This window comes from Bufo gargarizans, chromosome 6, assembly GCF_014858855.1.
Source record: "Bufo gargarizans isolate SCDJY-AF-19 chromosome 6, ASM1485885v1, whole genome shotgun sequence".
Taxonomy (NCBI): Eukaryota; Metazoa; Chordata; class Amphibia; order Anura; family Bufonidae; genus Bufo; species Bufo gargarizans.
Window position 1 is genome coordinate 63,469,632 of NC_058085.1, and position 27,352 is coordinate 63,496,983.

At 44.5% G+C, this 27,352-nt stretch overlaps 1 protein-coding gene across 3 annotated transcripts; it reads left to right on the forward strand.

Moving 5' to 3' along the window:
* The first annotated feature begins 4,058 nt into the window (after positions 1-4,058).
* On the forward strand, positions 4,059-27,352 carry MIF4GD (MIF4G domain containing). 3 transcript variants are annotated; one of them, XM_044299187.1, is made up of 7 exons: positions 4,076-4,194; positions 8,424-8,529; positions 18,520-18,626; positions 18,936-19,045; positions 21,195-21,350; positions 21,474-21,566; positions 25,985-27,352. In XM_044299187.1, exons 3-7 carry the CDS (start codon positions 18,557-18,559, stop codon positions 26,210-26,212), a joined length of 657 nt encoding a protein of 218 aa, XP_044155122.1. In that variant the 5' UTR covers positions 4,076-4,194; positions 8,424-8,529; positions 18,520-18,556; the 3' UTR covers positions 26,213-27,352. The 3 variants fall into 3 exon arrangements, with proteins under 3 accessions (XP_044155120.1, XP_044155122.1, XP_044155121.1); XM_044299186.1 differs by having other exon boundaries at positions 8,424-8,525; XM_044299185.1 differs by lacking the exon at positions 8,424-8,529 and having other exon boundaries at positions 4,059-4,194.

Below are 27,352 nucleotides of genomic sequence, written 5' to 3' on the forward strand. Positions count from 1 at the left end.
TTCAGATATTAATCTACACCATCAATGTTCAGCAAGTTGTTCTACCAGATGTGTTTTGGAACAGACGTTCCTTCCTCAGTGGAAACAAATAATCTATATTGTAGGGACCTATCGCTCAATATTTAAGAGCATCAGAGTTCATGACAAAATCTGGACCGATTCATATTTGGCAATTTTGTTCCTATCGACTTGGAGAGGATACACATTGTGCGTTATTAAACTCCAACACCTATTTCACTTTTATACATCTAAACGGGAAGCATATATCAGCTACAATAAAACTAAATCTATCTAGAAAAATAGAAAATGTACAAAAACAATACAAATGATGAAAAAAGTAGAAAAATAAAATAAGGCATATCAATCTGCAACAGAATGGGAGAAGAGAGGGGTAGTTGAAAGTGATTGGCTCCAAGGGATTTTCCTCCTGGACATCAGGGGCCCACTATGGCTTCAGAGACTGGGCCCATGAGAGAATCCTCTGATGGACCAGTCTGACCCTGGTCTTGGCATATTTTTATACTACCAGTCTTATTTCTCGCAACATTACTCAACTTATGAGACGGAGAAAAAAAAATAGATGCTACAGTTTAGGGCTGATCAGTGAGCCATGGGTGCTCTGTGAGCTGCCGTTGGGGCCCCTATACGCCACTGACTGAATAAAGTTTCTGAAAAATGCTTCATTTTTAACTTTGATAAAAAAAATAATAATTACATTTCCATAGTGTGGCCTAACAGCATGAAAAAAATGTGGCGCACGCTTGCAATAGATCAAGTGACACTGAGGACAAAATGTGAAAAATGGAGGCCAGACGATAAAAAAAAAAATGTCACACATGCTCAAGGTTTTTTTTTTTTTTTTAAATTTATTTATTTATTATAGCTGTACTGTTATAACATTGTCTATGCCTACTGGGGACATGCAGGGAAAGGCAGTGGCCTAATTACTAATCCATGGGAGTATGTCATGTACGCCCTCTATTTCATGGCATGAACTTGCCACAGTTTCTGAAATTAAAGGGGTTGTTCAGAGGGGTAAAATGGTTGTGAAAGGTCTTCGAGTGGGTTAAAAAATAAAAGAAGCAATACCCTCACCAATCCCTCTCCGCTCCTTTTCCAAAACTTGTCCCGAATCGACAAACAGGAAATTCTTGCTGGGCCAATCACTGCATCACAATCAGGTCATGTGTACGGCCACCTTTACACGGCAGGATTCTGCGTCATGAGAATTTCATTTTAAGTAGATTTTTCTGGGACTGGAGCCGTTTTCTTTGCTGTTATTTACTTCTCTCCTTAGTTTTTTTCTTTCTGCAGATCATGCAGAGATCTGTGAGTCTCCGTAGGTTAAAGGGGAATTCCGGTTATATGAAGTTATCCCCAATCTACAGAATAGAGGATAACTATTAGATCAGTGGTCCCCTTACCTCCTGCAGCCGCCTGAAATGAACAGAGCGGCCGGTCAGGCTGCTCCATTTATTTCTATGGGAATTCTGGAAATAGATGAGTGCTGTACTCGGCTATCTACAGAACTCCCATAGAAATGAATGGTGCAGCCATGCACATGTGTGACTGACTGCTCCATTCATTTCAGGTGGTACGGGGCCCCTGTTCTCATGAATGGTGGGGATCCAACTGTAGGACCCCCCCAATCTAATAGCTATCCCCTATCCTGTGGATAGGGGATCCCTTATTCTAATAGGAATACCCTTTTAAAGAAGAGGGAGCATAAGTCACAGCTTCCTCTCTCCCCAAACTCCATTCTAGACTGACTTAGGCCTCGCGCACACGGCCGTTGTTTTGATCCGCATCCATCCGAGCCACAGTTTTGGCGGCTTGGATGCGGACCCATTGACTTCAATGGGCCGCAAGAGATGCGGACAGCACTCGTTGCTCCGTTCCGTGGTCCGCAATAAAAATATAACCTGTCCTATTCTTGTCTGCGTTTTGCGGACAAGAATAGACAGTTATATTAATGGCTGTCCGTGCCGTTCAGCAAATTGCGGAAACGCACACGGACGCCATCGGTGTTTTGCGGATCCGCGGTTTGCAGACTGCTAAACACACAACGATCGTGTGCATGAGGCCTTAAAGTGGTTGCCCTCTTTTTTTTTTATATTAATGAGCTATATTGGTCATCAATATCAGATCGATAGGGAGACCACTCCCGCCCCCCTCCCCTTCCCCCACCATTCCGTTGTTTGAAGAGAAAGCAGCGCAGATATGATGGTGAGCAGGTGTAATTACAAATATGGCGTCCCTATTCACTTCTATGGGACAGCTCCGTCTGTTCAAATCTATACTACAGAGCAGTCCGATAGAAGTGAATGGGACGGATTCTTGTAACTACACTGCTCACCGCTGCGGTGGCGAAGACGAGCAGGTAAACAATGAAGAGAAGGCTGTGCTCGTATGAGCGCCGCTTTCTCTTCAAACACCTGCCACCCCCACCGATCTGATATTGATAATATCATCAATAATATAAATAAAGCAGACAACCCCTCTAAAACTTAGGGGCAGTGCCAGCCCACATCTAACCTACTAGGGTTGAGGCAGGATTATTAACCCCGGCTGTGCCACCCATACATAGTTATGCTGGGTACCATACATAACATGACAATACATAACAAACCATTTGCAGATACCCCTTGCCAGTGTTGCATTGGGCTGCCTAGGGCCCTACTGTAAAGCTACGTGCAACTATTATCTGCTCACACATGGTTGATTATGGGGGTCTTTGCAACGACTTTGAGAAGGCAGGTCCATGATGAAAGATGATACCTAGAAGTTATCACAGCCATCTCATGCATCTATAATAATAATCAACCCAGTTTTTTTATATGAATATAGACTTGTTGAGCTGCTGTACACTGCCTATCTATATGTAGCCCAATCACTGTACTGTGCAGGGAGATTAGGGGCCCACTGGTGGATTCACCTGTCCCCCTGTGAGCCAGTCTGAACCTGCCCTCTGTTCTGGGGACCGGAAGACCGCTGAACGGAGCTAGGGGAGAAGAATGTGGATTTATTTCCCCAACAGGTACAACACACTGCTGAGGACTGCTAATAAAAGAGTGTCCCGTCTAAATTACTACCTACCCACAGGATAGATGATAATTGTGGGATCCTGAGAATGAGGAGTCCCCTCTCTGAATGGAGCACCAGTGGGACCTACGGTTAACATCTTGGTGGCAGATGCCACAGGACACCTTCAGAGGTCTTGTGGAGTCCATGCCTCAACGGTTCAGAACTATTTTGGCAGCACGAGGGGTCCTACACTATATGAGGCTGGTTGTTTTAAAGGGTTATCCCAACCCAATTAAAAAAAGATGGCCTGCAAATTGGCGTAGCTAAAGATCCTTAGGTACTGGTGCAAGAGTTCAGCTTGGGCCCCCCTTCCCTCGGTGCTTTGTGGCCAGGGGCCGGGAAGCACATAGTCTACACCCACCCCAAGCCAAATTCATGACTTAACCCTTTCCCTCCAGCCAGAGGTGTAACTTGACCAGCATGCACTTTCCATAATACCGGTGTCTTGTTATGCGGCACAAGGGTCTTTGCGCTCCGGGGCCCGGTAGACACTGCTACCTCTGCACCCCCTATAGCTACACCCCTGGCTGAGGGGCATTTCTAGAACTTCCTGCAGGGTTGTGACATTGGCAGGAACTGGATTGCAGCAGGGACCTGGGCACTGTCATAACAGCACAAGATTTTTTTGAGGTAAGCATAACCTATCTTTTTTTAACCATTTGCATGCCATGGGCCATTTTTATTGCCTGGGAATCCCCCATTTAATGTTATGGTTGATCGGTGTGCACAAACCACTGGAAAAATGTTTAACTTGTAAACCTGTAACTTCTGAATTAGTGACCATACACTAGTCCACGGTTCTTTAGGCCCCTACATCCTTCTAGAATATTTTTTATAACTGGGGAAAAAAAATAAGGCCACACAAATGACACTGAATAAACTCCCATCTGTAAGAGCGTTTTCACATTCGTCCACTAGGTGTCACTATTTCCACTTGTCCTCCCAGGTGGCGCTGTATTTCCAGGTCCCCGTTAGGGGTCGCTGTGCGCATAGATGACCGCGGCCTGTTCGTAGTACTTCGTACCGCAGCCGGGGCCTAGCCTGAGCTTCCATCCCTATAAAGAGGTATCAGCGTCGGGTGCAGGTAACATGGCGGTGCGTGGCTAGTAGGTGAGTGTGCCGTACGTGCATGACTGACGCTGTCCTATCCCAGCCGGGATGATTTATTAGTGACGGCTGTGACAGGTTTCCTGGTAATATGGCTGCACATATACCATGACGGTGTATGCTGGCGGGGAGCCACTTACCACAGCAGCTGTAGGTCCCCGTGACCAACGACGCTGAAGGTGGTTCCTTAGTCACATGTATTTGGGGTTTTATGGTAATGGATTATGAGTCTATGTCTCAGTAATATAGGGGGGCAAATCAGCTGGAAACAGATGGGACTGGCACACAAGGGGGCATCAAAGTGGGCATAAGTGTGGTTTAAAGGGTTAAATGACTATGGACCACTGGCCTCACGCTGCCAATGTACAGGGGGTGATGCCCCGCGTCATACCCAGTGGAGTTCAGCTCTGGCCCGAAGAACAAGAACTGGCATCAAAGTGGGCTCTCGACTACTGTTTAAAGATTCAAAGTAGTGACAGTTTTGAAAGGGTTAAAGGGGATATCTGCATTTAAATTATTATTTTTTTTAACCACTTCAGCCCCGCTAGGTGAAACACCCTTAATGACCAGAGCACTTTTTACACTTCATGCACTACACTCCTTTCACCGTTTATCGCTCGGTCATGCAACTTACCACCCAAATGAATTTTACCTCCTTTTCTTCTCACTAATGGAGCTTTCATTTGGTGGTATTTCATTGCTGCTGACATTTTTACTTTTTTGTTATTAATCAAAATGTAACGATTTTTTTGCAAAAAAATGACATTTTTCACTTTCAGCTGTAAAATTTAGCAAAAAAAAAAACGACATCCATATATAAATTTTTAGCTAAATTTATTGTTCTACATGTCTTTGATAAAAAAAAAATGGTTTGGGTAAAAGTTATAGCGTTTACAAACTATGGTACAAAAATGTGAATTTCCGCTTTTTAAGCAGCTCTGACTTTGAGCACCTGTCATGTTTCCTGAGGTTCTACAATGCCCAAACAGTACAAACACCCCACAAATGACCCCATTTCGGAAAGTAGACACCCTAAGGTATTCGCTGATGGGCATAGTGAGTTCATAGAACTTTTTATTTTTTGTCACAAGTTAGCGGAAAATGATGATGATTTTTTATTTTTATTTTTTTCTTACAAAGTCTCATATTCCACTAACTTGCGACAAAAAATAAAAAATTCTAGGAACTCACTATGCCCCTCACAGAATACCTTGGGGTGTCTTCTTTCCAAAATGGGGTCACTTGTGGGGTAGTTATACTGCCCTGGCAATTTAGGGGCCCAAATGTGTGAGAAGTACTTTGCAATCAAAATGTGTAAAAAATGGCCGGTGAAATCCGAAAGGTGCACTTTGGAATATGTGCCCCTTTGCCCACCTTGGCTGCAAAAAGTGTCACACATGTGGTATCGCCGTACTCAGGAGAAGTTGGGGAATGTGTTTTGGGGTGTCATTTTACATATACCCATGCTGGGTGATATAAATATCTCGGCAAAAGACAACTTTTCCCATTTTTTTTTTTTTTTATACAAAGTTGGCAAAAATAATTTTTTCCTTTTTGATTCAAGGTACTACCACCAGCTCAGGGGCACTGCAATGGGGAGCGCCTGTGCCCCCACATATGCAAATTTGTTCCTGGGCTGGTGGGAGGATACCTTAGTTTTTTCAGATGAGAGTCCTTGGACATCGAGGATAGTCTTCTGGGGCCGCTATATCGATGATATTCTGATATTTTGGAGCGGCCCCAGACGACTATTCTCTGATTTCATGGCCGATTTAAACAAAAATGACATAGGCATGCACTTCACTTCGGAAGTGTATGACCATGGTCTGGCTTTTTTGGATCTATATATAACCTTAAAAGATGGCCTAATTAACACCAAAACCTATAGGAAACCCACAGCGACAAATAATTTGTTGAGGTGGGAAAGTTATCATCCAGAAAATTTAAAATGTGGTATTCCTAAAGGCCAATACTTACGAGTCCGCAGAAACTGTACTACACAGAAAGATTTTTTCAGCCAGGCCAAAGATCTAAACAGTAGATTTAATCAAAGAGGTTATCCAGATCAGCCCTTACGTAGGGCGTTTAAGTCGGCACTAAACACCAATAGATTGGACCTTTTATCAACTAAGCCGAGGAAAACACAAAAGGATCAGATTTTTCGTATAATTGGAACATATGATGCCTGCAATAAACAAGTGAGAAATATCTTCCTTAAATATTGGGACATGCTACTATTGGATCCAGATATTCGTGATATTCTTCCAGCCAAACCAGCTATCACCTATAGAAGGGGGAGATCTTTGGGTGATAGATTTGTCCATAGTCATTATACACCAGTACTCAAATCTGGTACATGGCTAGAGAGAAAACCCTTGGGGACTTTTAGATGTGGTTCATGTATAGCTTGTCCCTATATAAACCAAACAAAATACTTTACCAGTAATGTAACCAATATATCTTATAACATTAGGGATTTTGCAAACTGCAAAACCACCGGTCTGGTATATTTATGTACGTGTGTGTGTCAACTCCAGTATGTCGGTAAAACGAAGCGCGAATTCAGAAGAAGAATTGGGGAACATCTAGGAGATATTAAACATAAGAGAGACACCACCCTCTCTAGACATGTACATGATTTCCATGACGGGAACCCCATATGTCTGAAATTCAGCGCCGTTGAGGTGATTCGCCCTTCTCCAAGGGGAGGAGATTTGGATAGAAAAATCTTGCAAAAAGAGGCCGAGTGGACCTACCGTCTAAAAACGGTGAGCCCCCTCGGTCTCAATGAAATTTTATCTTTTGGTTGCTTTATTTAATAAGTATCCAATCATTATTTATCACTTTAGCCATATACACTCATATGTACTTATTACAATAGGATATTTTCAACAATTTTTTGTCCTTTTTGAAAACCTGATATAACCAGTGACTGATCAAAATTATAATCTATTGACCAGACAACTAAAATAATATTGTTATCGGACCGGAATAGGTCCTTCTCTAAATTATCATATTGTACTAGTGGGAATTGGTATTTTAGGTCGGATATCCTGTGTATATTTTATATGAACACGATGAGAATCTCCCTCCTTTGTATTTCCATCTAGTGGTCCCACCTTAAAAACCAACTTCCTTTCCCCATATATATAATTTATATATACCGTGTTGAAATTTATAATTATCCTGTATTTTCATATTTACAGATGGTTTATTTGTTATCATCTGCTTATAGGCAAAGTATAGATATTTCCTGTATAATTCTCAACAGTGTGTTCCTTTAGGCCATTTACATATTTAATAAAATAAAATTAATAATAAACAACACTTTTTAACACAGTTTAGTCTTTAATATGTAGCGTTTTCTCAATGTTTGGGGCGCATTTGCGCGTTTTTTCATCCCTATATCTTTTGGGCATATCGCCTGCCTTGTAGGTTCTGTGGAACGCATCTGCGCTCCACCTCGGGCCTTGCCCCTTCCGGCGCGTCATGCTCGGACTATGTCGCATCCGCTTTGTATTATGTGGCGCGTCCCGCATGATATGACGCGGTGGAGCGCATTTGCGTTCCATCGCGGGCTACGTAACATCCGGCGCACATGACCAACTTCCGGGTCGTGGTGCATCCTAAGTGATGTGACGTGATCCGGCGTGCATGCGTTCCAGCAACATCCAATGAGCTGAGACCATTCACTCACATACATGCACTTCCGGTTTCGATATCGATGGTGGAGGAGCGCACGCCGGTCTAATGGCCATGAGGTACACACCTGCCTATATTTTTGTATTCAAACAGGTATATATAGGGGAGCAGGTCCCGACATTAGTTTGGACTGCATTATTCAGTTGGATCATCCAGAGTGAAGAGCTATTGTGCTACTGGCGATTGTACCACCAAATTTTTTGTATCATCTTTTATCTTCCTATGGTTATCCCCTGATGAATCCGGTGATTACATTACCGGAGGAAACGCGTCGGGATTTACATCTATTTTTGAAATATTTTTTGTGTAATTAGCAGATCTCTGGGACCTTTTTTCTATAGGGACAGAACAATAGGGTCAGCCACCGATAAGTGGGGTCGCTCCTTTAGGGGGTGATTCTCCCGCATCTAGGCGGGAGACCTCTCCGCTTTTAGGCAGGATTACAAATAGTTGCCTAGGGATATATATCTCCCAGAATCCATGCCTTTTTACCAAGGAGGAGTTAGTGATTTCTCATAATTTTCCTTCAGTATATCTGTCGTGAAGAACTCCTTCTGGAACCCTGTTGGACCCTCTATTGAAAATTCGTTTGTCTCTTTTGGTCGGATACATCTTCTTATCCTCATCAAACCGTGAGTAGGTGACTATATTGTCAAAAAGAGCAATCGAAAAAATATATATACTCCAGGTCTGCTTATAATACACAAACCTATCGTTTATATATATATAGTTATCTAATTCTCAATGTGGGACTTATTTTAAAATATATCGATATAAAAGTTACGTTTTAGTAGGATTAATTATTCAGTGATATACAGGTATATTTCCTACAAATTATATATTTTCATGCTGTGAATAAAAAGTTGGCATTTGACCAAGATATTTCTCTCATCCAGCATGGGTATATGTAAAATGACACCCCAAAACACATTCCCCAACTTCTCCTGAGTACGGCGATACCAGATGTGTCACACTTTTTTGCAGCCAAGGTGGGCAAAGGGGCACATATTCCAAAGTGCACCTTTCGGATTTCGCAGGCCATTTTTTACACATTTTAATTGCAAACTTCTTCTCACACATATGGGCCCCTAAATTGCCAGGGCAGTATAACTACGCCACAAGTGACCCCATTTTGGAAAGAAGACACCCCAAGGTATTCCGTGAGGGGCACGGTGAGTTCCTAGAATGTTTTATTTTTTGTCACAAGTTAGCGGAAAATGATGATTTTTTTTTATTTTTTATTTTTTCCTTACAAAGTCTCATATTCCACTAACTTGCGACAAAAAATAAAAAATTCTAGGAACTCGCCATGCCCCTCACGGAATACCTTGGGGTGTCTTCTTTCCAAAATGGGGTCACTTGTGGCGTAGTTATAATGCCCTGGCAATTTAGGGGCCCATATGTGTGAGAAGTAGTTTGCAATCAAAATCTGTAAAAAATGACCGGTGAAATCCGAAAGGTGCGCTAACCGATCCCTAAACTACCTAACCAAGGGGCCTTAACTATACCTAAAACCTAACGGTCAATACCAGTGAAAAAAAAAAGTGACAGTTTGCACTGATCACTTTTTTCCTTTCACTAGTGATTGACAGGGGCGATCAAAGGGTTAATTGGGGTTCAGGGGGGTGATCTGGGGCTAAGTGTGTAGTGTTGGTGTACTCACTGTGTAGCCTGCTCCTCTGCTGGATCCAACCGACGAAAAGAACCAGCAGAGGAGCAGGCAGCCATATAACACATCATATTTACTAATATGATCTGTTATCTGGCCTTTGATTGTTTTTTTTAAAAATCATCAGCTTGCCAGCAACGATCATTGGCTGGCAAGCTGATGACGCGACCCCCCTCGACGAAATGCCGGCCCGAACTGCGCGAGATGACGCGTATATGCGTGACTGTGCGCAGCGCTGCCGCCTCCGGACCGCACATGTGCGTTAGGCGGTTAATGGTCCTCCCTTTCATGTGATTAAAGGGATTCTGTCACCTCCCCTCAGCCAAAAAACGATTTAAAAGCAGCCATGCAGCACAGCTTACCTGGATTAAGCTGTGCTGTTTAATCTTGAAATCCGTCCAGCAGTTACTTTAAAAAACGACTTTGATCAATAAGGAAATGCGTCCTGAAGGTGCCCAGAGGGGCGTTTTTTTCTTCCTAGTGAGCCCAGTACCGCCCCTCTTTCAGTGCCCAGCCCGCCTTCCTTGTATTTTCTAACTGCCGCCCCCAGCCTGCCACAGCCTCTCCTCCCCCTCCCTCACGCCGAACGAAGTCTCGCACAGGCGCAGTACCCACTGAGGGCTGCGCCTGTGCGATCATCAGGAGACTGAGGGCGGCAGCTTCATCTTCGTCACTGGGCATGCGCAGAGCCCAGTGACGTCCGATGCTTGCTCTTCCCTGCTGACTGAGGGAAGAGCAAGCATCGGACGTCACTGGGCTCTGCGCATGCCCAGTGACGAAGATGAAGCTGCCGCCCTCAGTCTCCTGATGATCGCACAGGCGCAGCCCTCAGTGGGTACTGCGCCTGTGCGAGACTTCGTTCGGCGTGAGGGAGGGGGAGGAGAGGCTGTGGCAGGCTGGGGGCGGCAGTTAGAAAATACAAGGAAGGCGGGCTGGGCACTGAAAGAGGGGCGGTACTGGGCTCACTAGGAAGAAAAAAACGCCCCTCTGGGCACCTTCAGGACGCATTTCCTTATTGATCAAAGTCGTTTTTTAAAGTAACTGCTTGACGGATTTCAAGATTAAACAGCACAGCTTAATCCAGGTAAGCTGTGCTGCATGGCTGCTTTTAAATCGTTTTTTGGCTGAGGGGAGGTGACAGAATCCCTTTAAGCGCATTGACCGTGATAATGCAGAAAATATCCCTGCCGGGCCAGCGCTGCGCTGCCCGACACAATTAGGTTGCGGGCACCTCCTAGATCACATGCCGTACTTCAGGCACATGACGCTAGCCCGGGTACAACCCCCAAAGTCTGAGGGTTGTACCTGCGCAGTGAGCAGTCAGTACCTGAGATTGCCTCAATGTGCAGGTGCTTCCGTTCTGCACCATTCCACATCTCCGGATTTGCGGACCCATTGAAGTGAATGAGTCCGCATCCGTGATGCAGCCTGCCTAAAGAACGGCGCCCGTGTATTGCGGATCTACAAATGCGGTCCGCAATACGGCCACGGGGCGCACACGTTCATGTGCAGGAGGCCCTAGACGCATGAATCCAGGAAGTGAACAGCAGAGCTGGCTGCAGGTGAGGACAAATTAGCAAGATGGGAAAATCCCTTTAAAGTGCTCAATCACATAAAGGGGATGGGGGGAGGGGTCAACTTAAAAAAAAAAAAAAAAAAAAAAAAAAAAAAAAAAAAATGTAAATGAATTTGGGCCACTGATCTCACATTGCCAACATACAATGAGTGATGGCTCTGTGAAGTTCAGTTGGGGTCAACTGGGCATAAAACTACTGAATTCGATATGGGGCATGAACCTCTGTGCGCTTTTTGTGGATCTTATGCGGACCCATTCATTTCTTTGGGGCTGCAAAAAAGCGGACAGCGCAGAGATGTAATCCGCAAATTAAAATAGGCCATGCAGTGTAATTAAAGCTTCTCTGTCCCATTCAAGTGTGGACACTGCAATGTCGACAGCAATGACGCAAGAGATGCCAATGAAAAAAGGCGCTCATAGGGTAAATAAGTACAGATGTACATTAGGCTATGGCTACAAGACGATATTTGTCGCAGCAATGACGTACAACTTTTTTGTAATAGTAAATGGTATCACAGGCTGACATTGCTGCGACGCGACAGTCATGCAAAAACCCAACTTGCATGGATTTTGGTGCAACTGTCACATTCGCATGTCACAATGCGACACCATTGACTGTCATCACGAAAAATGTCGCACAACACATGTAGCTGCAGCCGATGATATGTTGGACTCCAGGGTGGGTGCCATCCCACCACGGGAGTGAAGGAGTGCAGCTGAAGAACAAAGCATGGACTGGTTGTGTGCATGAACCCTTAGGCTCAAGGAAAATCATCTATGGAAGAAGAAGTACTAAGATTAATAAATAAATAAAAAGCGGGGGGGGGGTTTACTCTCCCCCTATTTCTAGTAAAAAAAAAAAAAAAAAAAAGGATGGTTCTTTCAGAACGATAATAAACTTAAAAAAGTTAAATCGGTTCCTACAAATAAAATAAAAATAAAAATGGAAACTATCAGATCAGTAATAAACCTTCTTCCTCCTGACTGTTTCATGGCAGTACTCGATCTCAGGAATGCATACTATCACGTTCCAGTCTTCCAGGGACATTAAAAGTTCTTGAGAGTCGCGGTAAAAGTAGGAGGGCAGCTACAACATCTTCAGTTCCAGGCCTTCCTGTTCGGCCTTTCCATGATTCCAAGGGTATTCACGAAAATAATAGCAGAGGTGGTGACTCCTATAAGAGAAAAATATATTCTATTTATACCATACCTGGATGATTTTTTTAATAGTAGGAAAAACAGAGGAGGCCTGGCTTGTGGAAGAGCAGTTTCAGGAGTATCAGAAATTCAGGACAGGTTAGGCTGGGTCTTAAACCTAGAAAAGTCAAGGCCTCTTCCTACCAGAACTTTTTTGGGATTGATCCTGAACTCATCCTCCCAGAAATGTATGTTGCCAGAATAAAAGGTCCGACATATTCAGGAAAGAATCGGAGATCTGCCCACAAACCCAGTAGTTTCTATGAGGAAAGGATTGTCTATCTTGGGATCCCTCACCTCATGTATTTCGGCGGTAAGATGGACACCGCTTCACTCAAGGGTTCTCCAGTGGAAAATCCTTTCTTTCTCGGAAAAGAACAACTCCCTAGAATCAAAAATAAGAATCTCGGACCAAACACTCCTGAGCTCAGGATGGTGGTTAGAAAGAAATAATGTAATTCAAGGAGTTCCATGGAAGTTAGAAGACCTGGTATTTCTAACCACGGATAGAAGTCTCTGGGGGCGGGGGGGCTAACATTTAGGGAATCTCCCTACAAGGTCTTTGGGGGGACGACCAAAAAGGGAGCTCCTCCAACCTAAAAGAACTGACAGCAGTAGATCTGGCAATGAGGTTGGTCCTTCCGAGAATAAGAGGGAAGAGTCTCAGAATTATGATGGACAACAAAACGGTGGTCTCTTATCTGAACAGACAAGAGGGTACAAAATGCAAAACTCTGATGTAGGAAGCTCAGAAAATCCTCTTGTTAGCAGAAAAACAGTGCCTTAATTTCAGCGGTACATATCAAGGGGCTGGAAATTGAACAGGCAGACTTTCTGAGTCGCCATTTACTATCTCAGAGTTAATGGCGTCTGAACAAGTCCTTTTTTGAGAAAATAACGGTTCTCTGGGGTCATCCAGTAATAGATCTTTTTGCCGCTTTCAAGAACAGGAAGTTTCAGAATTTCCTTTCCCTAGACCCAGTGGGATAGATGCCTTTCTCCAGAAATGGAATTTTCCCCTAGCCTACGCCTTTCCTCCGCTCCCATTAATTCCAAGAGTTCTAAGAAGGATCAGGGAAGATAGTGGAAGGGTTATCCTCATAGCCCCGTTTTTGGCCGAGGAGATCATGATTCACGTAGCTTCGGATCATGTCGGTCTCGGACCCTTGGGTACTTCCAGAGATCCGGAACCTATTGAACCAGGGTCCAATATTTCATCCCGGCATAAAAAATCTCCATCTGACTGCCTGGGACTTGAAAGGTACTTACTAGGTAGGAAGGGATTTTCTGACGCCTTCATCTCTACTCTTAAGAGTAAGAAAGAGGTGACAGTAGCCATTTATGCTAGGGTTTGGAGTTTTCAGGTATCCAGTTTAAAGAAATTCCCTCCTCTGCTCCCATTAGCCTAGTTTTAGAATTTCTTCAAAAGGGATTAGAGATAGGTCTTGCAGGTAGTCCCTTTTAAAAGTTCAGGTCTCTGCTCTTTCTGCCTTGTTCAATCAAGATATTGCAGGATGCCCGTGGGTTTCAATATTCTTTAGCGCAGTAAGCAGATCCACCCTGATAACTTCCCATAGACTCCCTCCATGGGACTTGCACCTAGTGTTAAAGGCCTTGACTCAGCCACCATTTGAACCGTTGGATGTTGGCTCCATTAAATGTCTTACCTTAAATTATGTCTTCTAATAGCATTAACTTCACCTCGAAGGGTTAATGAAATCCAAGCTATATCAATTAAACCTCCATACACCACTATTTTGGAAGACAAGGTGTTGATTCGTCCTGATCCAGCTTTTCTTCCAAAAGTGACTTCCAGTTTTTATAGGTCCCAAGAAATTGTCCTTCCTACCCTTTTTAAGAACCCGAGGTCGGAAGAAGAAAAATCGCTTCATTGCTTGGATGTAAGAAGAGCTTTGATTATTTATCAGTCTCGCACTGAAAGTTGTCGAAAATCTTCTTCACTCTTTGTCCTCTTCCAAGGAGTAAATAAGAGAAAGGCGGCCACCAAAGGTTCCATTGCTAGATGGATTGTTTCTGCCATTTCTTTGGCCTATTCTTCATCTTGTTTATCTCCTCCGGTGGGTCTTAAAGCACATTCTACCTCCTGGGCAGAAAGATCCTCAGTCCCCATAGAGGATATTTGCAGGGCGGCTACCTGGTCTTCTCCTTCAACCTTTTTTTTAAGCACTATTTTAAGCACTATCGGCTTGATTTGAGCTCCTCTTCTTATTCTTCCTTTGGGGAAAAGGTGCTTCTTTTGGCTCTTCCACCCTAAAAATTTTCCTCTGGTAAATCACTTGTGGTACTGTCGTGGGTAAAGGAGAAAAATGATGATTACTCACCAGTAATTGGATTTTCCAGAGCCCACGACAGCACTCTTAATTTCCCTCCCTTCTGGGTCTCACACGGGTGCAGCATAAAAAAATAAATAAATAATAATTGAAAGAACCATATGTATATTAAAGAGGACCTTTCACTTGTATAAACGATGTGAACTGAGTATGCTGCCATATAGAGCGGCGCCCGGGGATCTCACTGCACTTACTATTATCCCCGGGCGCCGCTCCGTTCCCCCGTTATAGGCTCCGGTACCTTTTGCTTCTTAACCACTTCCCATCTGGGCCATTTGCCCCCTTCCTGACCAGGCCTAATTTTGCAAAACTGACATATCTCACTTTATGTGGTAATAACTTTGGAACGCCTTTATTTATCCAAGTCATTCAGAGATTGTTTTCTCGTGACACATTGTACTTCATGATAGTCATAAATTTGAGTCAAAATATTTCACCTTTATTTATGAAAAAATCCCAAATTTACCCCAAAATTTGAAAAATTCGCAATTTTCTAAATTACTATTTCTCTGCTTTTAAAACAGAAAGTGATACCTCATAAAATATTTATTACTTAACATTCCCCATATGTCTACTTTATGTTGGCATCATTTTGGAAATGTCATTTTATTTTTTTAGGACGTTAGAAGGCTTAGAAGTTTAGAAGAAATTCTTCAAATTTTTAAGAAAATTGCCAAAACCCACTTTTTAAGGACCAGTTCAGGTCTGGAGTCACTTTGTGGGGCCTACATAGTGGATACCCCCATAAATGACCCCATTGTAGAAACTACACCCCTCAAGGTATTCAAAACCGATTTTACAAACTTTGTTAACCCTTTAGGCGTTCCACAAGAATTAAAGGAAAATGGAGATCAAATTTTTAAATTTCACTTTTTTGGCAGATTTTCTATTATAATCCAATTTTTTTTTTTTAACACATCGATGGTTAACAGCCAAACAAAACTCAATATTTATTACCCAGATTCTGCGATTTACAGAAACACCCCACATGTGGTCATAAACTGCTGTATGGGCACACGGCAGGGCGCAGAAGAAAAGGAACTCCACATGGTTTTTAGATGCCATGTTCCATTTGAAGCCCCCTGATGCACCCTTACAGTAGAAACTCCCAAGAAGTGACCCCATTTTGGAAACTAGGGGATAAGGTGCCAGTTTTATTAGTACTATTTTTGGGTATATATGATTTTTTGATCATTCATTATAACACTTTATGGGGCAAGGTGACCAAAAAATTGGTTGTTTTAGCACAGTTTCTATTTATTTATTTTTACAGCGTTCACCTCAGGGGTTCAGTCAAGTGACATTTTTATAGAGCAGATTGTTACGGACGTGGCGATACCTAATATGTATACTTTTTCTCATTTATTAAAGTTTTACACAATAATAGCATTTTTGAAATGTGTCCATGTTCTGAGAGCTATATTTTTATTTATTTTTTGAGAGATTTTCTTATGTAGGGGCTCATTTTTTGCGGGATGAGGTGACGGTTTTATTGGTACCATTTTGTGGGACATACGCGTTTTTGATCACTTGGTGTTGCACCTTTTGTGATGCAAGGTGACAAAAATTGCTTGTTTTGACACAGTTTTTTTTTTGTTTTTTACGGTGTTCATTTGAGGGGTTAGCTCATGTGATATATTTATAGAGCTGGTTTTTACGGATGCGGAAATACCTAATATGTATACTTTTTTTTTATTTGTTTCACTTTAACACAATAATAGCATTTTTGAAACAAAAAAATTATGTTTTAATGTGTCCATGTTCTAAGAGCTATAGTTTTTTTTATTTTTTTAGAGATTTTCTTATGTAGGGGCTCATTTTTTGCGGGATGAGGTGACGGTTTTATTGGTACCATTTTGTGGGACATACGCGTTTTTGATCACTTGGTGTTGCACCTTTTGTGATGCAAGGTGACAAAAATTGCTTGTTTTGACACAGTTTTTTTTTTTTTACGGTGTTCATCTGAGGGGTTAGCTCATGTGATATTTTTATACAGCTGGTTTTTATGGACGCGGCAATACCAAATATGTCTATTTTATTTTTTCTATTTTTAAATTTATATTTTTTATTCCTTACTTGGGGACCTTTTTTTTTTTTTACATGTGAAACTTTTTTTTATTTTATTTTTTCAACCCTTTATTTATTTATTTTTTTTACACTTTTCGTCCCCCATAAGGTCATACAAGACCTCTGGGGGACATTTGCTTCACTTTTTCACTGTTGATTTCTCCTGTAACTGGGGCTGACATAGTAGCCCCAGTTACAGTGGAAATGCACCCCCCAGAGAGGCTGTACAGCGCAATACTGAGCTGTACAGCCTCAGTGCAGGGCTGATCGAGGTCTGTGAGAGACCTCACAGAGCTCCTGCACTCTCCGGTCCTCGGTGAGCGCTGTGTCTGCAGCGATCTAGAAGGCAGGGACACCTGGGAACTGTCCCTGCCTTATCTCTGGGTTGCCCTGCTGTCACTGACAGCGGGCAACCCGATCAGCAGCTGCACGATTAGCGTGCAGCTGCTATTTCTGAAAGGACGTTTTAAAACGTGCTTTCAGAAATAGAGGTCCACCCATAGGACGTTTATATCCTATGGGCGGACGTAAAGTGGTTAAGTTATAGTAGGCGGGTCTTCCCTTGTCCTGTGGGCGTCTCCTTCTCCTAGGCTGCAGCGCTGGCCAATCGCAGCGCACAGCTCACAGCCTGGGAGGTTTTTTTCTTGAATATTATTGTCTGTTATCTAAACATTATGTGGGCGGACTTCCTCCGATGCTTGGATATCTCATTGAATTGGGAGAAGAGTGTCCGCCCTTTTATTCTGCAGGTTTCCTGTCTATGGGGGCAGATCCTCTCTCCCGGGGTGCTGTCGTGGGCTCCGGAAAATCCAATTACCGGTGAGTAATCCATTTTTTTTTCTAGTGACTTTTTTTCACCCTTTAGGTGCGTTTTCTTTTGTTGTTCTCCCATAGATTGCCATTGTTTTTTTTTTTCTGTACCCCATAGAAATTTCCAGAGATGGGTTGGGCATACACACTGCCTGCAGCCTTAATGTCTATAGAATTTCCTGGAAATAGCTGAGTGATGTTAAAGCGCGTTCACATCTGCTCCATTCAAAGCTATAGGCCGAGTGCTGATCTATCTCCATCAGTCCTGGAGACTTTTGGGAGGGGGGGCAGGGCACGTTCTCAACTAGTGCTAAATTTAATTGAGTGACTTGGGGCCCGCCGTTTTTGGGATGGGTGGGGGTCCCAGTGGTCAGACCTCCACCTATCTTGCAGTTATCCCCTATACAATGGGTAGAAGATAACTACCAGAATACCCCTTTAAGTTATTCACAAGATGAGGATAACTAACTGGTGTGTGTCCGACTCCCAAGAATTGAGGTCCCATTCTCCCGATCTGACGGAGCCAGAAATAGCGGAGTACTGTACTCCGCTGTCTCCAAGAGCCCATCACAGAATGAATGAAGGGGCAGGGCTCGTGTACGACTTACTGCTCCAGAAGATCGGGGGAATGAAACCCCCTGGTCTCGGGATTGGTGGGCGTCCCTTTGTTTGGATCCGTTAGTTATCCTGTGGCTAGAGGATAACTTCAAAACTTGGCACAACCCCTTTAATAGACCTATGACTGGGGTTGTCCTGATGACATAGCCCCTTTAAGATAGAAGTAAAATGGTGAAATAGCCTTCTTGAGGACACATTGACAATCAGTAAGCCTATGACGGTGGCAGCCGTAGACTGTACATTGTGCTGTGACATTGTGTACCTTGAGTTTTCACTCTGATTATGACATACGTGCCCTGCAGGTTGTGGCTGTTCTGATCTGTCATTTTACTTTCTAGGATTTTTCTTACGGACGCGCTTTCCTGGCTCAGGACTATGGGGGAAGAGTACAAGATCCAAGCCTTTGATGCTGAAACCCAAAATCTTCTCAAGACTGCTTTAAAAGGTTGGGGCTACTGGATGCCTATGCAGCTGTGTCTATAAGGGTGGGTTTACATTACATTTTTGCCATCCATTTAACGTATACCTTGGGGAAAAAAGGATACAAAAGTATTGCACGCTAATCTTTTGTATCCTGCAGAGTCTGGTAAAAAAACAAAGTATGCGTGTTTTTTACAATGGAACTCTATGGTGAATGGATGCCACGGATATGTTTTTTGTATACGTTAAACGAATGGCCAAAATGTAAAGTTAAACCACCCCATCCTGTGTTATATTCCCATACCGGGGATTTACCTGTTTTATCCCTTCTCAGAGCCGTCCAATGTAGATCTGGAGAAGGTGGCTAGTGTGATCGTAGAACAGTCTCTTAGAGATGCCACGTTCAGCAAAGAGGCCGGGAAGATGTGCTACACTATCATTCAGGTAAGTCGCCTTCTAGCAGCAGCTAAGAATAGAATACACAGATCCTCTGCTCTGAGATCTCATTTTCCGTAGGGTAGATAAGTATCTGATTGGGGAGGACTGACCACTGGGACCTCCCTTCCTGATCACAAAACCGGAGTCCCGAAGCAATGGTCACACATACATGCTGCACTTCCATTCGACCCTATGGAACTACTGAATAGAAACAGCTCTTATCTCCGGCAGGTAGAGCGGCAGTGTGCATGTGTGACCACGCTTCATTCACTCTGGGGACTGTGGGATAAGTAGGGGTAAGTAATAAGTAGTGGTTCCACCTATCCTGTGTATAGGTGATCAGTTCTAAATGTGGGATAACCCCTTTTAACGTAATTCAAAAATGGAATCTTAGGGCGGCAGAACACGGTGCAAGAAATCTGCACATAAATCCACACTTTAGTCTCCTACACTTTGCTGGTGCTGTATGACGCTGCGGTTTTTCTGCACGTGATCCGCATCATATGTCGGCACCCCTTACTCTGAGAATTTGAGTTTTATTTACTACCAACTTCTAGCAAGTGATTGCAATTCTAAAAGGACCTTTTCTGTGCTTACCAGCTAGCTACAACCATTTGGGTAGGGGTCTACTCTGCCTGCACATGGCGGTTAGGTTCATGTAGTTCTACTATAGCAACTTAGTTGTGTGTTTTTCTCAAAGCCTTATATTCTCATCGGTGACCGTATTCAAAGCAATAATTAACAAAAGATGTAGTTTAAGGCCTTATTCAGACGGCACGTCTATGGGCACGTTTTAGTATCCGTATTACCGCCACAAATCCTAGTTCAGCCATTCCCTGTGATGTAAGTTTGGGTCATTAGATATGCGGTTGGGCCAGGATTTGCGGCTGGAAAACTGATTACGGCCTTCTAAATGAGGTTGTCCTCAGGTCCCGGCCCCTACACATGTGCTGATTACCTAATTCTCCACTTGTAAAGTCTGAGGATGCACACATATAATTCAAAAGGTCTCACTATCAGAGTCCACCGTTCCATCCTCCTCATTAATGAGTAAAGACGATCTGTGTTTCTGGTCATGGTAAAGCTGAGTGTATGTCCCTGTACACCTACAAGACTGTATTATGGACCTGTAGGCACTCTATGCATGCCCAGAGGTAGTGCTGGATGATCCTTCAGCGAGCAGCTCACTGACATCTAGAGACCAATTTCATCCTTCCGTGTTCTCGAAGGCCCCTTTCACACATCAGTGAATCATGGATGTATGCTATGGGTGGTTTCGGTGGACCGTTCACATATCCATTGACTTTAGGGCCCACCGGGCCGGTGTTGTAGATCAAACAGCAGGTCCACATTACATAGGCACCGGCCGTGTGCACGCCATGCTGCAGTGCGGATCCTTTGACTTAAATGGGTCCGCGATCCTCAAAATATTACAAAAGATAGGACATGTCCTATCTTTTGCGGTGCGGACCCCCCTTTATTGGAAGCCCTCGGAAATCCTTCTGTGGGCTCTCTGTTCCCATGTCCTATCTTTCGTGGATCACGGTCCCATTCAAGTCAATGCGACTATATGGTCGTGTGAATGGGCCCTTAGTGTGGGTATTCATACATCAGTGATTTTCCACAGACCGTGGGTCCATGGTAACATCACTGAAGCATGTCTTATTTTTGTCTGTGCGTCCGGGAAAACCACAAATACAACACAAATGGGATCCATGTTTGGTCCATGATTTTCATGGAGCGTTGCTCGGAGATGCTCTGAAAAATAATTTTCGGCCTAGTAGTGTCCATGGAAAATGGATGACGCACGGAGGGCAAAAAACGAACACGCGAACAAAACATGGGTCCTTCACAGACATCTTTACAGAAGAATGAACTACTGGCCGTCTTGTCATGGATGTCATCCTGGTCACAGATGTGTGAAAGAGGCCTTACACAAAGACTTGTGGGCGTGCGACATTAAGATTGTAAGTGTCGCGCATCCTGTCACCGCTTGTCATCGTGAATGTGGTTGTGCAGTGACCCAGCTGGGTTGGATTTTGCAGCACAACTACCGTCATGATCATTACGTGAGATGTAGTAGTAAAGTTTCATAACTACAAATCGCAGTGTAACCCTTGCCTTACTGTATAGTTGTGTCCTCCTATTCTTGTAGGCTGAGAGTAAAGAGTCGGGTCGCAATGTCTTCCGATCAGCACTCTTGAACAGACTACAAACCGAATATCGGAACCGGGAGGAGATAAGGGCTCGCTCCGTGCAGGAATGGGTGTGCTACGTCAGCTTTATCTGCAATATTTTTGACTATTTGAGAGTAAGTATCGCACAGTCCTGTTCCGTGTGACTATAGTCTACATTTTCTGCTTCATAAGTTAATTATTAATATGTAATTTGCTGGAGAAAGGATAACTAACCCGGTATATCCGTCTCCCTTCAGATCAATAACATGCCAATGCTAGCCTTGGTTAACCCTGTATACGACTGCCTCTTCCAGCTGGTACAGCCTGACAGCTTGCAGAGAGAGGAGGAGGTATGACCTGAAATAACTCGCTTTAGAGTTAATTTATAGATTCACTGTTGGCGCTATTCCTAATGATGCAGGCGGAGGTGCGAGGCACTTGCCGGTAAGTAGAGAATCATTTAGTCAAATTATCATTGTGCAAATAAAGGTTACAGCAGGTAAGAATCTGTTGGGCAGCGCCAGTCTGTAATATGGACGGGTAGGTACTCTGTGCAGGATCTGTGCCATTTGTTTTAGCCCATTTCTTGTTATACACAGATTAGTCATAGCAATAAAACCTCCTGATTAAAGGGGTATTCCCACCTTGCTCTTTCATCCTTACCTGCAGCCAGCTATGCTGTTCACTCCCTGGTTTTCTGCTGCTAAGGCTGGGCGGGCTTAGGCAGCTAGAGTGAAGGCCGGCCACACCTCCTTATGACATCACACTGAGAACTTAGTCTTTGCGTGCTAGTTCATGTGAAGAGTATGAGTCATCAGTCTGGCAGCCTGCAGTGTCTGTGAGGCCCCTCCCCCCTGCTGGGGAATCATCACTCAGAGCCATGGTCAGTGACCTCAGTAGACAGTAACATGTTCTGTCCTGCAGTCTAAGGGTCCATTCACACGTCTGTAATTTGGGTCCGCATTCGGTCCGCAATTTGCAGACCCATTCACTTTTAATGGGGCTGGAACGGATGCGAATCCGCATTTCCGGGATACGCATCTGTTTTTTCGGGATCCGCAATTCCGTTCGTGAAAAAAATAGAACATGTCCTATTCTTGTCCTCAATTGCAGACCAGAAAAGGCATTTTCTATTATAGTGTCTGTGATGTGCGGTTTGCGGATCCGCAAAACACTTACGGACGTGTGAATGGATGCTAATACAGTTTTACACACAGAACCTGTCTTATCTTTTACAAACCCATTCTGTGCAGCTAAACAATAATTCACTACTATACATTAGCTCAAAAGATTGTCAGCCAGTAGCCGTATGATCTGTGCTTTTGACGCCCATAAAACATGACCATCCCCCACTGACGCTGATTTTTATCCAATACAGCTCCACTACAGTTATGTATAAACCTTAGACCTTTTATCTGTATATATACATATGCAGCTCTGCTTTGTCTTCCCTGAATCTCTTCTCTTACAGCTCTGCTACATCTGTATTATTCACCAATATCAGCACTTTGTTGGAATCACTTCATATACAGCTCTGCTACATCTGTCTATTTCTCCCACCACCACTGTGCCTGAACCTCCTCTTATACAGCTCTGCTACACCAGTCTTCCCTGAAGCGCTTTATTTACAGCTCTGCTACATCTGTCTTTTCCTCCCCCACTAGCACTGTGGCTGAACTAGGGCTGCAGTAAACGAATATTTTTGTAATCGAGTATTCTATCGATTATATTTCTCGATTCATCGAGTAATCTAATAAGAAAAAGCTACTTAAAATAACGTACGTAATTAGGTATGTATAAAGTTATTGGTTTGAAGGGGTTAATAACTTTATACATGCCTAATGCCAAGGTGCTTCCATTAACCCCTCCAAACCAATAACTTTATACATGCCCATTGGGTTTGGAGGGGTTAATGGAAGCACCTTGGCATTAGGCATGTATAAAGTTATTCGTTTGAAGAGGTTAATGAAAGCACCTTGGAGGTGCCTTCATTAACCCCTCTCTAAACCAATAACTTTATACATGCCAAGGTGGTGCTTGCAGCCTCCATTAACCACTCTCTCTCTCCATCTGCCTCCCCCCAGCCTCTGATCTGCTTGCCCCCAGCCTCTGATCTGCTTGCCCCCAGCCTCTGATCTGCTTGCCCCCAGCCTCTGATCTGCCTCCCCCCAGCCTCTGATCTGCCTCCCCCCCCAGCCTCTGATCTGCCTCCCCCCCAGCCTCTGATCTGCCTCCCCCCCCAGCCTCTGATCTGCCTCCCCCCCAGCCTCTGATCTGCCTCCCCCCAGCCTCTGATCTGCCTCCCCCCCCTCCCCCCAGCCTCTGATCAGCCTCTGATCTGCCTCCCCCCAGCCTCTGATCTGCCTGCCCCCTCTGGTAACGCAACCCCCCCCCCCCAGTATTAATCATTGGTGGCAGTGGCCACAGGGTCCCCCTCCTCCCCCCCATCATTGGTGGCAGTGTCAGTTCCGATCGGAGCCCCAGCAGTGTAATGCTGGGGCTCCGATCGGTTACCATGGCAGCCAGGAGTCACGCTACTGAAGCCCTGGCTGCCATGGTATGTTAGTGAGCAGAGAGAAGCGCATTATACTCACGTGCGCTGTGGCCGCCGGTCGCTCCTTCTTCTGTCTGTGCGGCGGATTGCTAATGCTTACAGCATTAGCAATGCGCCGCACAGACCTATGAGAAGGAGCGACCGCCGGCCACAGCGCACGTGAGTATAATGCGCTGCTCTCTGCTCACTAACATACCATGGCAGCCAGGACTTCAGTAGCGTGACTCCTGGCTGCCATGGTAACCGATCGGAGCCCCAGCATTACACTGCTGGGGCTCCGATCGGAACTGACACTGCCACCAATGATGGGGGGGAGGAGGGGGACCCTGTGGGATATGGCCGGCACATTCATTGGTGGCGCAGTGGCCACAGTCCCTCCCCTCCTCCTCCTCCTACTTGGTCTTCAGCGGCAGCCGCGCACAGTGGGGACGGAGAGACTCCCTCCTCCTCCTCAGCTGTGCCGGCCGGCTCAGTCCTGCCTCTCTGGCCTCCGGAGGACACGGAAGCGGTGAGTGAGACGCTTAATTTCACTCCCGCTCCGTGATCACGTGATCTAAACGATTCCTCGATGCAGGGAAACTGCATCGATGAATTTTTTGACTCGATTTAATCGAGTTATTCGAATAATCGTTTCAGCCCTAGGCTGAACTGCTTCACATACAGCTCTGCTACATCTGTCTATTTCTCTCTCCCACCACCACTGTGCATGAACCACCTCCTATACAGCTCTGCTGCACCAGTCTTCCCTGAATCGCTTTATATACAGCTCTGCTACACCAGTCTTCCCTGAACAGCTTCATATACAGCCCTGCTACATCTGACTTTCCTGAACCGCTTCTTATACAGCACTGCTACATCTCTTTACCTCTCCACTACCAGCACTGTTTGAATCACTTCAAATACAGCTTTGCTACATCTGTCTTCCCTGAACCGCTTCTTATACAGCTCTGCTACATCTGTCTTCCCTGAACCGCTTCTTATACAGCTCTGCTACATCTGTCTTCCCTGAACCGCTTCTTATACAGCTCTGCTACATCTGTCTTCCCTGAACCGCTTCTTATACAGCTCTGCTACATCTGTCTTCCCTGAACCGCTTCTTATACAGCTCTGCTACATTTGTCTACCTCCCCACTACCAGCACTGTGTTTGAATCACTTAAAATACAGCTCTGCTACATCTGTCTTCCCTGAACTTCTTCAAATACAGCTCTGCTACATCTGTCTTCTGTGAACCGCTTCATATATATATTAATAAAATGCTGGATTTCTGTGCATCCGATCTGTGTAGTTAGTTTACTATGGGTAAGGGTACATTCACACAGCAGCCCCCCCAGCATACAATCCCACACATCCACCCCCCTCAGTATATAATCTCACACAGCAGCCCCCCCACATACAATTCTCAACCCCTCCCTAGTAGTTACATCCAGCTCTGTCAGACGCGCTCCCCTCTCAGTGCTGCAGACGGCCGGTGCCTGTGATAACAGAGCGCTCCGGCTGCCGACCCACCTAGGGATGTCACGTGATATTGTGACGTCAGAAGGTCCTTACAGAGTCTCTGAAGTCTGCCCTGCAAACAGAGCATGCTCGTTCATGAATGGAGAGACCCCCAAACTTGCACAACCCCTTTAACATTGTGTAGGCCCCCCAGCTCCTACCTATCTAGAAATGGAATTCACAAGCCCTCTTGATGGTGTCTTGTGGTAGCAGCCACCAAGGCGTTGGCAGCAAACCCTTAGAGGTTCCAGCAGTTTTTGCTTGGAATTGGGCAAGACAGGATAGTCTTGTGCCCCACGTGCATCAGCGAGCCATGAGTCCTTCCTTGGATCACTTTTGGTATGTACTAATCACTGCATACTGAGACCATCCAGAAGACCTGCCATTTTGGAGATGCTCTGACCCAGTTGTCTAACCATCCATATTTTTTGCGTATGTCCTAGCCTGACTGCAGGTCTGACTGACCCAAACTTGCAACCTAATAGGGAATCTACTTTTCTATGATTCCAAAACGAGTCGCACTTGCCATCTGTCCGCAGTTCTGTCAGATTTGGCATTAAGAATAATGCAGGCATGAATGTAAGCCAATACCTCTGTGAGCGGAGCCGAAGGTGCTACATTTCTGTATTGCAAGGTACCATAGTGTAGGCCAAGGTGACTGTTAGTTGCAGGACACCCACTCATGTACACCTTCACCAAGCTATATATTTCTCGACAGGTGGACTGTTTGGTTCTACAATTGCACAAGGTTGGGGAACAGCTGGAGAAGATGAACGCCCAAAGAATGGATGAGCTTTTTTCTCATTTGCGAGATAGCTTCCTGGTCCAGGGTGGACTGGGATCACTGGCCCAACTTCTGCTGCTCGAAATGATAGAATATCGAGCAGCAGGCTGGAAAATGACGGATGCCGCGCAGAAGTATTACTACAGCGAGGTGTCGGACTGATACCGGTGGACTGCATCTTCTGAGGGGACACTACCAATAGAGTTAGGAATGCATTGCAATAATTCAACCCTATGACTCATTTGATACATTTGTATATGTCAATGATCGATCATTCCATATCTGAGAAGTTTGTATTTCCTATGGACTTTCCACTTTTTTAGTGTATTTATTACTGACTCCTCGGGCAGTCAGGGTTTTATGTGACCTGAACCCTTTACCTCTGATTGCAGTGTTTTCCAGGGAGGTAGAGCAGGGTGAATGGTTCCCTTTTGCCTTTTAATCTGGTGGTGCAAGAATTATGTTTTAGAAGCCTTTCTACAGCGTTCAAGAGGAGCCCAGGAACATTCAGAAACCCTTACTACTTGGAAGGAGACTGCACAAGTATTGATATTTGTCTTGACCTGAAACAAATCTACCAGTCTGTTTCCTCCTAAATCGAGAACTTCCTAGCGAGGCCAACTCCACACTCGTGTGAACTGGGACAACTACGGGTTTAACTGACCTGAACTCACAGCATCCTCAACCCCTAGGATGCTGCGAGTTCTGTAAACTCCCAGTTGGGCTTTGAAACTTGTCTGGACCTGGCCTAAGACTAGGGCTACATGGTGACACGTCAGGAATACTGCAGTGTCGCATTTGATGATGTACTTGGTGCTGTGTTGTGACTTGACAAGCTGCAAAAAGTCCAGCCCTTATTGATCACAAGGCCATTATAGACCTCAATGCAAGTCACACGTGATCTGTTTTTTTCCCCCACATCTATATTGCAAGTGTTCTTGGCCTGAGACTTGCAGGACACACATTGCCGCTATGTAGGATGTAGCCCTAGCCAGACCCTGGGATGGACATTTGTTCCCCGGCTCTCACGGTTTTTCCTCTTGTACTGGATCTTTCCGGAGTGCGTGCTGTGTCAATTAATAATTAATCTGCATTGTCATTTTACAGAGAAATCTGATATTTCTATACAGATGAGCACAGTAACATCTGACAATTCTGCCATTTTGACTTTTTGTAAACTTCTGATGTTTTCATAGCTTTTTTTTTGTATCTCGTATACTTTGCTGCATAACCTTTATTACTTTAATAATACAGGCAGAGGGTGCTTTTATGAATTTTCATTAAAATGGCTTTTAACGTAGA